This window comes from Hemiscyllium ocellatum, chromosome 16 (genome assembly GCF_020745735.1).
Source record: "Hemiscyllium ocellatum isolate sHemOce1 chromosome 16, sHemOce1.pat.X.cur, whole genome shotgun sequence".
Taxonomy (NCBI): Eukaryota; Metazoa; Chordata; class Chondrichthyes; order Orectolobiformes; family Hemiscylliidae; genus Hemiscyllium; species Hemiscyllium ocellatum.
Genome location: NC_083416.1, coordinates 67,274,015 through 67,287,684, shown reverse-complemented (window position 1 = coordinate 67,287,684; position 13,670 = coordinate 67,274,015). Strand labels below are relative to the sequence as shown.

At 39.0% G+C, this 13,670-nt stretch overlaps 1 protein-coding gene across 5 annotated transcripts in view; it reads left to right on the top strand.

The window, feature by feature from the left end:
* Nucleotides 1-13,670, top strand: part of hmgxb3 (HMG box domain containing 3) — a 91,516-nt gene that overhangs the window by 68,596 nt on the left and 9,250 nt on the right. For all 5 annotated transcript variants that reach the window (XM_060837339.1, XM_060837337.1, XM_060837335.1 and 2 more), the window contains 3 exons: nt 455-639; nt 2,761-2,980; nt 3,535-3,668. In XM_060837339.1, coding sequence (XP_060693322.1) covers nt 455-639; nt 2,761-2,980; nt 3,535-3,668 — 539 coding nt within the window. The remainder of the gene's footprint in view (nt 1-454; nt 640-2,760; nt 2,981-3,534; nt 3,669-13,670) is intronic.

Below are 13,670 nucleotides of genomic sequence, written 5' to 3'. Positions count from 1 at the left end.
TAAGAGATGGCAGAAACTGAGAGAAAATCATGGGATGGCTTCCTTGTAGTCATTGCTCTGTTCTGCTCTACTGAGCTTTCTCTTCACTGAGGGTATTGTCGCCAATGATCATGTTAATGAACAAAAATTGGCCCATTCCAGCACTGTCCTGACCAGGCCTTCATTGTCCATCTTTCACCTCTCTATCCCCCATGTCTCCAAAAAACTAAACACACAGAAAATACTACAAGTCCACAATGGTATCCTCTTAACTTTCCCTTTCTCTTCTGTCTACTGACCTCCAGGTCATTCCTGCTAGATGTGGGCACATGGTGTGGGTTGTGATGATTATGAGCCTTGGATCCCATCTCATCCTAATCTATCATGGCAAGCAGCTGCTGGGCCCCACACTAACCTCTTGCCTCAACTGAAGATTGGTGCTATTAACTAATACGTAGACTGATTTATTTTTCAGAGAAAATCTTGTCAGACGAGCAGCTGAATCAGCTTCAAGAGCTTCTATGGAATGGTTATTGGGCATTCGAATCCCTCACCATTCGTGACTATAATGACATGATTTGTGGGATCTGTGGAGTAGCACCCAAACTCGAGGTAGCACAGAGAAGCCCTGAGAATATTCTTGCACTGAAAAACGTTGAGGTAAATTTAAACACTAGTGAATTAATCATTCAGATTTTACGTATTTTCTGGATATTTATGTCTCCAGCTTAATTGGAAGAGCCAGCTTGTTTTTGTGTTACACTGCCTCTAAATTGTTTCAGCCATCTCAAGCTTATGTCCTGATTATTGTCTTGCAGTTACTTCTAGATGTCTGATGTATGTTAATTTGGATGATATTTTGCTGAGCAATCGGAACTTTATTTATTTTTCTTCTCATGTCTCTATATTTGATCATAAAACACTTTTTGCTTTCTTGAAGTAATATGAACTTATCAGAAATACCATAACTATCCACATTCTGGTCTTTCAGTACATTTGGTATCTCTCTATCCAATTTGACAAGCCTTTAAATGCTGGAAGAAAGGAAATGAGCTGCATGGACAAAGTAATTGGGTATCAACAAAGGAGGGAAATGCTATTAATTTCATAGGAGTCATTTAATTGAAGCACAAGTGTTGGTATTAATATTATTCTTGATTGTACTCTTCTCAAGACACAACTCAATTTCTCATTTGACTTACGGTATTGAAGGTGAAAGAAGGCAATGTTTTCACCTCTCTTGGTCTGTTCTTCAGCAATATATCTAAAAGAATGTATGGACAAATTTCAGTAAACTTGATTTGGGAATAAATGAAGAACGAATAGATTGGTTTTTGTCCAAGATGCGGGTCTAGATCCTGAATTTTCTTTAAAGAATCCATGAAGGTTGGGAGAGGAAGTGAATTGACTTTATGCTTTTAAGAGTGCAGTTTGTCTTAGAATATGTCATCATTTTCTCAACTGTTGTGTAGAATTTCTGTCAGCTGCCCAAATATGAGTAAAATTTCCAGAGTAATTTGTGGATTCATCTGAACTCCCAATGAGATAGGAACTCTTTTAAAAAGGTGGGTTTTTTTTCAGTTTTGTAGTTACAGAGGAGTAACCATGCAGGGAAAATTCCCAAGAAAGAGCAGTATAATTGTTGTAATCATTGAGGGAACATGGACTCTGCTGGCTGGGCTGGCAATTTTTGCCCTGACCTTAGTTGCCCTTGAGAAAGCGGTGGTGAGCTGCTATCTTGAAATGCTGCAGTCCATTTGATGTAGGTAGTCCCACAATGCCATTAAGGAGGGAGATCCAGTGGCACTGAAAGAATGATGATCTATTACTAAGTCAGGATGGTGAGTGGCTTGGAGGGGAACTTGCAGGTGGTCCTATTCCCATATATCCGCTGTCCTTGTCCTTTGAGATGGTAGTAGTTGTGAAAGAATATGAACACGGTGTGAAAAGACCATAAGACATCAGAACAGAAATAGACCATTCAGCCCATTGCATCTGTTTTGCCATTCAGTGAAATCGTTGCTGAATTTATTATCTTTTCCCCATAACCCATGATTCGTTTGCTTAAAAATCTGTCTGTCTCAGCCTTCACTAAACCTAATGGCCAAACGCGTTTACCTCTCAATGGTAAATAATGCCACAGATTCACTGCCCTCAAAAGAAATTCTTGCTCATCTCTACCCCAATTGGTGAACCCCTAATGGAGGCAGTGCTTTGTTGAGTTCACTCTCACTTATTAACCATGTTTTTACTTTAGTATTTCCTAAAATTCATTTACCTTGTGCAAACTTAAGCCTCAATATGGACATAGGTAATCTAATGTCTTAACATTGGTCTTGTCACAACAAAGATGAATCCTCTCCTTATTCAATGTCCACAGATAGAGTTGATGTTCTGCGGTAGTAACCCAGACTGCTACTTTGTATATGCCCTATCTTCCTACCTCTAATCTGAAACCAATCATCTTTGTAGACAATTGTCTAGTCTGTTAGTAGTCAAGAAAATGCACGTTGAACCAATACCTGCGCATATCAGTAGCAGTGGAAATGCATTTATGTGCTAAAAGTCATGGAGTAGTCCCTAATGTGGATTTCAGTCAACTTCTGAATTCCACCACACAGCATCCCCGCTCCCCCCCCCCCCCCCCCCCCCCCCCCCCGCCCACAAAGATGGGACGTTAGGTCGATATGTTTAGGATGCACTGCAAGTGGCATTAACCAGTTGTTCCCCTTTGCCTTTTCAGTTGTATTTCTTATTTTCCTTTTCTAACATCTTTTCCAGTTTACATGGCCTGACTTTCCTACCTCAGATGAAGTAAACGTGGAGGATTTTTGGTCTACAATGGAGAATGAAGCCATAGAACAAGCAGCATTTCCATCCAGTATCCCAATTACAAAATTTGATGCATCCATAATTGCTCCATTTATACCGCCACTCCTGAGGGCACCTGTTGTAGTTAACAGTGAGAAAGATAAAAACCCTCAACCACAGTCAGTTGCTGGTAAGACACAGCAAGTGTGTTGATTTAAATTTGGCATTTCTCCACAGGTTTCCGGCCTTGATGAAGGACAACAAGAAGGCGCTGACCAAAGGTGCAAGGACTTCCTGATATTTTTCCTGAATTGGAGCGGAACAAAAAAAAGTCATAATATATTCCAAACATTTCATTTTGGTTAATACTTTGTATACTGATTATTGCTAGATAATTGGATTTTGATTATGCTTTAAGCATTAATCTCTTAATTTAATATCATATATTAACTATGAGGCATTCAGAGGGCCTCACTATTAATTGGAAACTTTGCAACATGTAAGGAACGAACTTCTGACTGATATCCATCATCCGTCCCATTGAGAAATAAGATCATTACTTCTACAGTATCTGCAGCATTAATATGGATGAAACAAGGATGCTAATGATTTTATCCTTGAAAAAAGTATTAAAACTGGAAGTGTTATTTTAAATATTGATATTTAATTTCATTTGCATCATTTGGAAACTTATTTAATTGATTGATCTAGAATGAATTATATGCCCATTCTTCATTTCAACAGGAAATCCAAGAATGCTGGTAAAATTGTTGCGCAATGATGTTTTCAAACCAGAAGAGCTCAACTTTTACAGTGAAACTGAAATAAAAAACTTGCTAGTGTCATGTGATATCCCATTTCACCCCGATGACTCCAAGGTAAGTAATCTGTGCACAAAAAAAATCAAACATCGAATATTCTACCTTTCTGTTTGTACTCTCCACTCTATAGCCTTTTTATTAAAGAAAGCTCATTATTATCTTTGTTCTTCATGTACATGAAGGAATTTGTGTAATTTAATGAAGAATATTTCAACTAATTGATTACTTAGTGCACTCAAGGTGAATCCGTTAAGTATGATTGACCCCTTTGAAAGGACACAATCACATTAACAGGCAATTTTCAACCAAACTACCTTTGCTGCCATTGTGGTGAAGTAGAAGACTAACTGAAGTTTTGACTATAGTTGCTTGACCCATTCTTTAAACTTCAGGGTTTAAGCAGCATCCTTACTATATTTTTTAATTTGGGAGATAATGACATAGTCGTATTATCACGAGATTATTAATCCCAGAGACCCAGATTGTAGAATTGTATATCGATAATAATCTGGAAATAAGTGTCTAACGATGACGGTGAAACCATTGCTGATTGTCGGGGGAAACCCCATCTGGTTTACTAATGTCCTTTCGGGAAGGAAATCTACCATCCCTACCTGACCCACATGTGAATCCAGACCAACAGCAATGTGATTGAACTCTCACCTGTCCTCTGGGTAATTAGGGATTTGCAATAAAAACTGGTCCAACCAGTGAGGCCCACATCCATGAATAAAAATAAATTAAGCAGTGGGAGGAATGTTTGTTATTTTGGAATAATAGTGCTGCAAGACCTAATGTAGTCCTTGTTTAGAGATGTATTTAAAGTATATGCAAGGATCTGGAAAGATAGTTTTATTGCTGGGTAAAATCCCAGGTATTTTCAGGGAAATGTTTCCATTCTTACTTTCGATTTCAAAAGATCAATATCAAAGTGAAAATTAGAAAGTGAAAAATCGGGATAAATTTAGAGAAGATACTTTTTTCAATCCAATTTTTATTTTAATCGTAAACTCCAAAAAACGTGCAAGAGACTAATCAGATCAAATTGCCAACCCATTGTCGTTGACTCTAAAGCTGCCACTTTGCAGACCTGAATAGTGGTCTGAAAGCTATGTAATTTCCCATAGCCATGTAATATTCTGATGCTACTTTAATAGCAAAATGCACAGGGCTTAGCTTTTCTAGATGGATTTTGTGCTGTAACATGTTGACTACATAAATCTAATATTCAGAGTAAAAGTTCACCACCACAATATTTTGAAGCCCAAATACTTTAAAAACTTAACTGAAATCTGAAAGCATTCATGCTGAAATCTAATTTAGCAGAAATAAAACTGAAAACCTGAGAGATACTCCACAGGTCTGGCAGCACCTGTGGATAGCGCAACAGTTAACTTATGGAGTCCAATATGATTCTTCAGAATTGATGCTGCCATACCTGCAAAATTTCTCCAGCATTTTGATTTTATGTCACAGTGAAAGGTCCACAGTGTTTCACTTATATTTAATTTAGACGTTGTGCATGAATTATAAATTGTATGTGTTGTATCCATTTTGTTACTAAGATTTTTTTAACTTGTAAATGGGATGTAGGTGTCACTGGCAAAATTGGACTTTTCCTGTCCATACCTAATTGACACCTGAGAAGTGAGAGTGAGCTTCCTTCTTGAACTGCTAAATTCTATGGAGTGTAGGAAACACCCTCAACACTGTTAGAATGGGATTCCCAAAATTATGATTTAACAGCAGTGAAGAAACTGATGATATTGGTCCAAGTCAGGATAGTGTGAACATTAGGTGATGTTTCCTATGCATTTGCTGCCCCAGTTCTTCTTGGTGGTAAGAGGTCACAGTTTAGAAGGTGCTGTAGAAGGACCCTCTACAGTTGTTTGTGCATTTTGTAGGTTTTACACACTGTGATTGCTGTAGATTTATGGTTAAGGGCGTGGTAGATGAGTTACCAATCAAACAGGCTGCTTTGCTTTGTCCTGGAAGATGGCAAATGTATTGTGTTGTTGGCAATGCTTCTCCAGACAAATAAAAGGCATCCTGTCATATTTCTGACTTAGGAAGTTACTGATAGAGAACTCGTGGCCTCTGATCTTCTCTTGCAGACATAGTTTTGTAAAGCTGGTTTAATTTAGTTTCTTGTGAGTACCCGAAAAAGACTTTGTTATTCATCATGTAATTATGGGATGTTTCAGTTTACTTCTCTGATTCATCACCAGAAACCTGGTGAATGTTACTGAAAATTGATTTCAAAAGAAATTAAAATTTCGGTGGCCTCCATAGAATCTGTAAATGGCATCTCAAATAGTATTGCATTAGATGAGTTTTCAATGTTCAAAGTACCCACATGTATTCATAAAGGCAGCTCGCCAACACCTTTAAAAGACTTGGGAATGGACAATAAACATTTACCTTACCAGTTTGCCTATATTGTATGAACAAATGAAAAATGCCCTTCTATAGTACTCAAAACACCAGAGAAAATTCAAATCTTTAAGATATCTGAAGGATTTAACTTAAGTGATGCTTCACTTTCCAGTCAGTATCTGATCATCCCTTCCTTGAGTCTTTGTGAATCTGAGCTTCAACTTTCACAGCTTCAGATAATCCCTTGAAGTTTTAACTGAACAATGTTTGGCTGAAAATTTAAGGCTAAACCCCTTCCACTGAGATAATCTCTTTCTTAACTGTTTTAAACTATCTTTGTTCTTCAGATGAAATTGTATTACACACCAAGATTGAATCATGACTTCTGTAAAACAAAGCTAAAAGGGCTTTACAACCAGTGTTCATGGGTGTTGCCCCCAAGACAAGAAAAAGCTTCTAAGTGAAGCCTAAACCCAAGCGTTTTGTCTGTTTGTTTATATGGAGAGAATTTTAAAAACAAAGTTCTCTTCAGACTCAGAGCTACCTCTCCTATTGTTTTATAACAGAAATCACAAGAATGCTTATATGGTAATCAATAAACCCCAAGACCTTCAAAGGAAAAGCCACATGCCACTCAAAATCTAAAATAAGTGAGATTTATATATCATATCTTGCACCACACTACCTTATCTCTTCCCCTTGAATATTGTTATGACACGGGGTAAACTCACTCTTAATTTTAAACCAGTAACACAGAAAGGATGTCACCTATGTAGTAACCTGTGAAAATTTGTGAGTTAAATAAAAAGTAACAACTTTATTTCTTAAAGTATAGCAGAGAATAATTAACTAACAAATATTTACACTCCTTCCTCTAACCTATCTTTTACTTTCCCTTCTATAGTATTAGTTCGATAAAATCTCCCGATTAAGATTTTCCAAAAATTCAGATTTCAAAACCAGGTAGCTGTCGAATCTTCCCTTTGTATCTTCCTCTGTAGGTTTTCTTCTTAGGATTTCTCTTTTAGAGATGGTTGATAGATAGCTGTACCTTTTTAAGGGAGATAATTTTCCAGGCTGTTTGCAGATATTGGTGGCTTGGCAGTGCTTTCTCAACTGTTCCCGTCCTCCTGGTCTTATACTCCCAAAGCACCGGATTGTGTCATTAAGTTTTAATATCATCAATATACTAAATTGATTGGAGTTTGGTATTCTTTGGGGGCATAATTTAAACTGGCCTAATTTGAATTTGTTTTTGTCTCTAGGCCACCAGCTACTAGCTGCTGGATCAAAAGTTTACATTGTATCTTTTACAGAACACTTAGTGCTATCAGGTAGTTCTAGCTTTTAACTTTCTTAAAGGTACAGTACACCCACATCTTCATAACAATATCTTGAAATCTTCAATCACCTCACCCACTGACCTTCCAAATTCTGGGGTGTTCATCCATGTTTTGTGAAATCTCCCCTCACAATACACTTTTGAAGTCCAGGTATTGTTCTTGTAAATCTACTGTGTGCTCTATTTGAGATTAGGCAGAGATGGAAGCTCATTAAGACAACTATTGTTAAATATTTCTTATTCTGAAGCATAATATGCATGCCCAACTATGTAACATTAATCATGGCCCTATCCCAGCAATGTCTGGAAAAGGGCAGTCTTTGAGCAATTTAATTTTGCTCTAATTTCTCTACAGAATGAGGTTCACAGATTGTTCTGTTCAGATGAGAATTAGTTTCTTTGCAAAACCTTCATGTGCAGAAATAAAAACTGCAACAGAGCAGTTTTATAGATTGTGATGTATATAATTGCTCTTATACCATTTAATTATAATCCAATTTTTAACTTTTTCATTTCAGAACCATCTATAAGTGAGTTTATTGCATGAGATTCAATAAGAGAATTTGCTAAAATTGCTGAGAAGCAATTGAGTAGAATAAACTAAATTTTCTGTCCAAATAAAATTCTTCTGGTTCGCAATTAATCAGGATAATTTTCTGACAACTAATATTCTGCTAGTATGATCAGAGGTTGAATGAAATAATTCCTTTTATATGTTATTATTTGGCATTTGAATTTAACTATCAGACTGGAGACTTCCTTGTTTGCGTCCATTTCATACTTGTGCCATTTGGCTTCCAAACAACTCAAAAGAAGTTGACATGGTTTTTCCAGTATGAAGAAGAGATTTAAGCTGGACTGTTGCCTCCACCAGACTGTTCCAGTGCATTGTGAACTTCAAATCTGACCCTTGTAATCTAGCTAGCACTTCACATCTGTGTGATGAAGATTGCCAAGAGCCTCAAGTTGTGAGCCAGTGTTAGATTTCACATTAACAATTTGCAATGAATTCTGCAAAGCAAACGTCATTCTCAAAAAAAGCAATGACAAATGCAGAACCTCTATCTGCCTGTCCGATTGTTGGCTACCAAACGGTCCTATAGATTTAGGTGTAGTATTGAGAGTTGATATATATGTCTTGTTATCACCACCTATTTCCTACTTCCTGTTGGCTATCACAATTTCACGTAACTGGGCAGCACAATGACTCCGTGATGAGCACTGTTGCTTCCAACCTCAAGTGCCTATCTATGGGAAGTCTGTACATTCTGTCTCTGCGTGGGTTTCCTCTGGGTGCCCCAGTTTTCTCCCACAATCCAAAGATGTGCAAGTTGAGTGGATTAGCCTGGGTAAGTTGCCCATTGTATCCAAGGAGTAGCAGGTTTGGTTGGTTTGGCATGGTAAATGTGGGATTGTAGGGATAAGTTAGGGGCTGGGTCTCGGTGGAATGCTGTTTGGTGGGTTGGTGTGGACTTGATGGGCCAAGTGGCCTGCTGTAGAGGTTCTGTTCTGTTCTAACCAGACCCCTATAGCTTGAGCTCTTATTGTGTCTGTTCATGCGTGCATTTTGTTTGCCACTCAGGATCTGATTCTGTCACTCTGTTTTCACTTTTGTTCTTCATTTTAAAATTATTTTCTCCTTAGTTCTCCTAACTTTGTGCTATTCTCATATCTCTTTCACTACTCCACTCTTCTGTACTCTGACATCACAGTTGTCCTCCCTCTGCCCCTGACTCATCACAAGCAGCAGGTCAATTGTCCTACTTTACACTCATGGCAACTTCTGCATCGGGCTCCAATTGTGGCTTAACTTTGTTAGTCGTCTTCCTGTCTAACTGGCCTAGCCAACTGTTGACTGTGTGGACTCTGCCAACAAATCAACTCTCATCACCCAACTACTGTACACAACTCACTCCAGAATATCTATTCATTTGTGAACAAGGGCCCTGCTATTTGTTAACTTATTGTGGATGAATACATTAACGTTAAGAAATATTTGGCTAAAGAGTGATGATACTTCCTCCTGCCCTAGTTGAGGCTTTCCCGCCTGGTTACATCTTTCACTCCTTTTCCTGTCAAGACTATTAAAGTAGCGCTGAAAATGTGTTGCTGGAAAAGCGCAGCAGGTCAGGCAGCATCCAAGGAGCAGGAAAATCGATGTTTCGGGCATGAGCCCTTCTTCAGGAATGAAGAAGGGCTCCTGAAGAAGGTTCAGGAAGAAGGGCTCATGCCCAAAACGTCGATTCTCCTGCTCCTTGGATGCTGCCTGACCTGCTGCGCTTTTCCAGCAACACATTTTCAGCTCTGATCTCCAGCATCTGCAGTCCTCACTTTCTCCTAGAAGACTATTAAATACCCATAATGTCATCAGCACAAGGAAAAAATTCTTATCCATGTATTTGTAGCCAGAGAATGACCTGCAGTGTCTTGTCTTCCTGCTCACACACTTTTGACTTTGATGTCCCTCGAGGAAATATCTTTGAACTCCCTTGTTTTTCTCCCAAGTGATGTTATCTGAAAGAGCAGTGTTAGTTTTCACATATATGTTAATGTTTTCAGATGTACCTCATGATGATCTCTCTTGACTCCTTTCCTGTTGTTAAATGATCAGATTGCTAATCTAATATCCAACATGAACAATTAAATACCGGAAATACTTCAGTATGTGTTTCAAACTAAGTTCCCTGACTCCATCCCCCTCCCTCGCAATCCTCAAGAAAAAAATAATCTGTTCACAACATTTGGTCCAGAAATTAATGTTGGACTTCAGATTCATGCCATCACTAAAACTATCTATCGCCACCATTGTAACTTTATCTTGTTAAAGTTTATCTGCGATTAAAATCCTTCTTTGTACCTTTGCTACTTCCACACTCAATTACTCCAAGACACAAATGGCAAGTCTCTGATATTCTGCCTTGTGTAAACTTAAGGTCTTCTAAAACATTGCTTGTGCCTTGCAATGAGGCATGATCCCAATTTACCCCTAAGATCACTGACCTACATTGACTCCCTCTCAAACAATGTCTTAATGTTAAATAATTTATCATTGCCTTCAAGTCATGATTGTGGGTATGTTTACTGAGCTGGGAAGTTGATTTGTAGGCTTTTCGTCCCGTTGAGGTGACATCTTCAGTGCTTTGGAGTCTCCTGTGAAGAGCTGCTGTACTTTAGTTGGAATTTATTTGGTTATGTTTCTGCTGCTTCCGGTTCCGGTTGTCTGTTGTAGTGGCTGGTATATTACAGAGGGCAATGTACCCACAACCGTGACGAATGGCACCCGAGCTACAAATCTTCACAGAAACCCTGAACTTCCTAATTCTATAAACACCTCCAGTCCCACAGCACTCCGATATTTATGCTTCTAGACTTCTAGCTTTTTGTAGATTCTGTTTTAATTGCTCCACAACTTGTTTTTGTACCTTCAGTCGCCAATGTTACAAGCTCTTGATTAAAGGTAGTCCTCACCTATTCTGCATTCTGAAAAATGCAAGTTTGAAGTGAAGGAAATCTTAAGTGTAGCATTTGGAATGTTAAAAATGGAGTTGGGTTTCATACAGCCTTCCCCTCGCAGAGTGAGAAAAGAAAAATCTTGCACCTTGTCAGTTTAAATATCGTACTTGTCATGGCCACATTGCTCCTACACTGTAGATGTGTTACAGACCAGGCCAGACCACCTCAAACATTTCAAGAAGGGAGCCCAGACCCTAACTTTTCTAGTTGGTTTAGGCATGTGTAAAGTGCATATTCTAGGTGTGATGTAGCTGGCCCAACCACTCCGTTTCAAAAAAAGAATTTTTTTATGGATTACTAAATGAAACACCGACAAAAGGGAACCAAATTTAGAATAACTTAATCTATCCGAAAGCCCAATCGACTGTATCACAATTTAGTGATGCTGTTCCAAATACTTGCAACATCCCCATCAACACCCGTTTTGGACCAGGGGCTCCAAAACTGACTGTATACTCGAACCAAACCCAACCAAACCCTGAACTGGGAGAACTGGTCACTGCTCTTCCATCATGTATATGTTTTAAAAGAAAGACTTAAACGCCTTCTCAAGTAGATTAGATTCCCTGCAGAATAGAGTCCCTACAGTGTGGAAACAGGCCCTTCAGCCCAACAGGTCCACACCGACCTCCAAAGAGTAACCCACCCAGAGCCATTTCCCTACATTTAGCCCTGACTAATGCACTGAATACTATGGACAATTTAGCATGGGCAATTCACCTGACCTGCACATCTTTTGGAATATGGGAGCAAACCGGAGCACCAGAGGAAACCTATGCAGACACGACGACAATCTGCAAACTCCACATAGTCGCCCAAGGCTGGAATTGAACCCCGGTCCCTGGCACTCTGAGGTATCAGTGCTAGCCACTGAGCCACCATGCTGCGCAAAATATTTCCAACCATATCGGAACCTACCTTTACAACCATTTTAGAGAAAAAAAAATCAAGGACAAAATAACCTCGTTAAAGGACAGCATCATTATACCCTATTCCCTTCAAAAAAGAATATCAGTATCCAAAAGACACCTTAATCTTAAATTGTTTGTATACCGCAACACCGATCTATAGCTATAAACTTGCAAATATGCACTACTTCATTCTGTTTCAGTCTGTTTATTCCTGTCACTGAACGCCTCAGTTTCTTCTCCAAATCTCGACAATGCTTCAGCAATCATGTTTTCCCATCCTGCCACAATCACAGTTTCTAAATTGAATGGCTATAACAATAAGCTCCATCTAAACAGTCTGAAATTTTTGTCCTTAAATTTGTCCACAAACTTCAATGGGTTATGATCAGTGTATAACCACATCACTCGCACCTATAGCCACCTTGAATGGCTTTGTGTGGCTAACACTGAGGCAGTGGTTAATGCAACTTTCGGGCTGTCAAATGCCTTCTGACAGTCCACTGTCCATTGAAATTTCTTGCCTTTCTTTAGTAGCCACATTACTGATATTTGGTATGAATTTCTGATAAAACGCACTCAATCCCAGGAATCGTAACACTGCTCTTTTTATCGATTGGCATGGGAAACTCACCAGTTATCTTTGTTTTTGCATTCCCTGGGGTCATTTTCCGTGTCCAATAACATGGCCTAGAAAGGTGACTTGGGCTTTGGCAAATTCACTTTTACCTAAGTTTATCATCACGCCTGCTTCCTGAAGTCAGTTGAACAATTCTGATAAAAGTTGTAAATGTTCCTTCCATGTGTGACTAAAAATCACCAGGTCATCAGTATAAACTGCACAATTCGGTAATCCGGAAATTACCTTTTTGGTTAGTCTCTGAAATGTGGCTGGTGCATTTTTCATATCCAATTGCATGACATTAAACTGATACAGTTCTTTCAGCATTTCGAAAGCCAGAACTGGCTTTGCACTTTCAATACCTGCCAGTATCCTTTGAGCAAGTCCAACTTATTTTCTAAGTTGCTTGTCCCACCTTTTCAACACAATTTTCCAAAAGTGGAAACAGATATGCATCAGACTTGGTAACTGTATTGACTTTGTGATAGTCCTTCATAATTCTGTAAACCTGTATAAGGTCACCCCCTCAGCCTCCAACGCTCCAGGGAAAACAGCCCCAGCCTGTTCAGCCTCTCCCTATAGCTCAAATTCTCCAACCCTTTTTAACTTACTGATCAATAACATGAGTTGGCCAGTTTTTCTCATCATGCAAAGTTAAATGTTCCCCATAATACTACCATAGGAGTTGGGAGGTCATGTTACGGCTGTACAGCACATTGGTTAGGCCGCATTTGGAATATTGTGTGGAATTCTAGTCTCCTTCCTATCGGAAGGATTTTCTGAAACTTGAAAGGGTTCAGAAAAGATTTACAAGTATCTTGCCAGGGTTGGAGGATTTGAGCTATTAGTAGAGGCTGAACAGGTTGGTGTTGTTTTCCCTGGACTGTCAGAGGCTGAGGATGACTTTATGGAGGTTTATAAAGTCATGAGGGGCATGGATAGGATAAAGAGACAAGGTCTTTTCCCTGGGGTGGGGGAGTCAAGAACTAGAGGTATTAGGTTTAGGGTGAGAGGGGAAAGATATAAAAGAGACCGAAAGGGCAACTTTTTCATACAGAGGGTGGTACTATGGAATGAGCAGCCAAAGGAAGTGGTGGAGGCTAGTACAATTGCAACATTTAAAAGGCATCTGGATGGGTATATAAATAGGAAATGTTTGGAGAGATGTGAGCGAAGTGCTGGGAAATGGGACTAGATTAAGTTAGGATATCTGATTGGCATGGATGAGTTGGACAGAAGGGTTTGTTTTCATGCTGTATGTCTCTATGACTCTAACGTGTGATGGTCTCTTTTTGCTC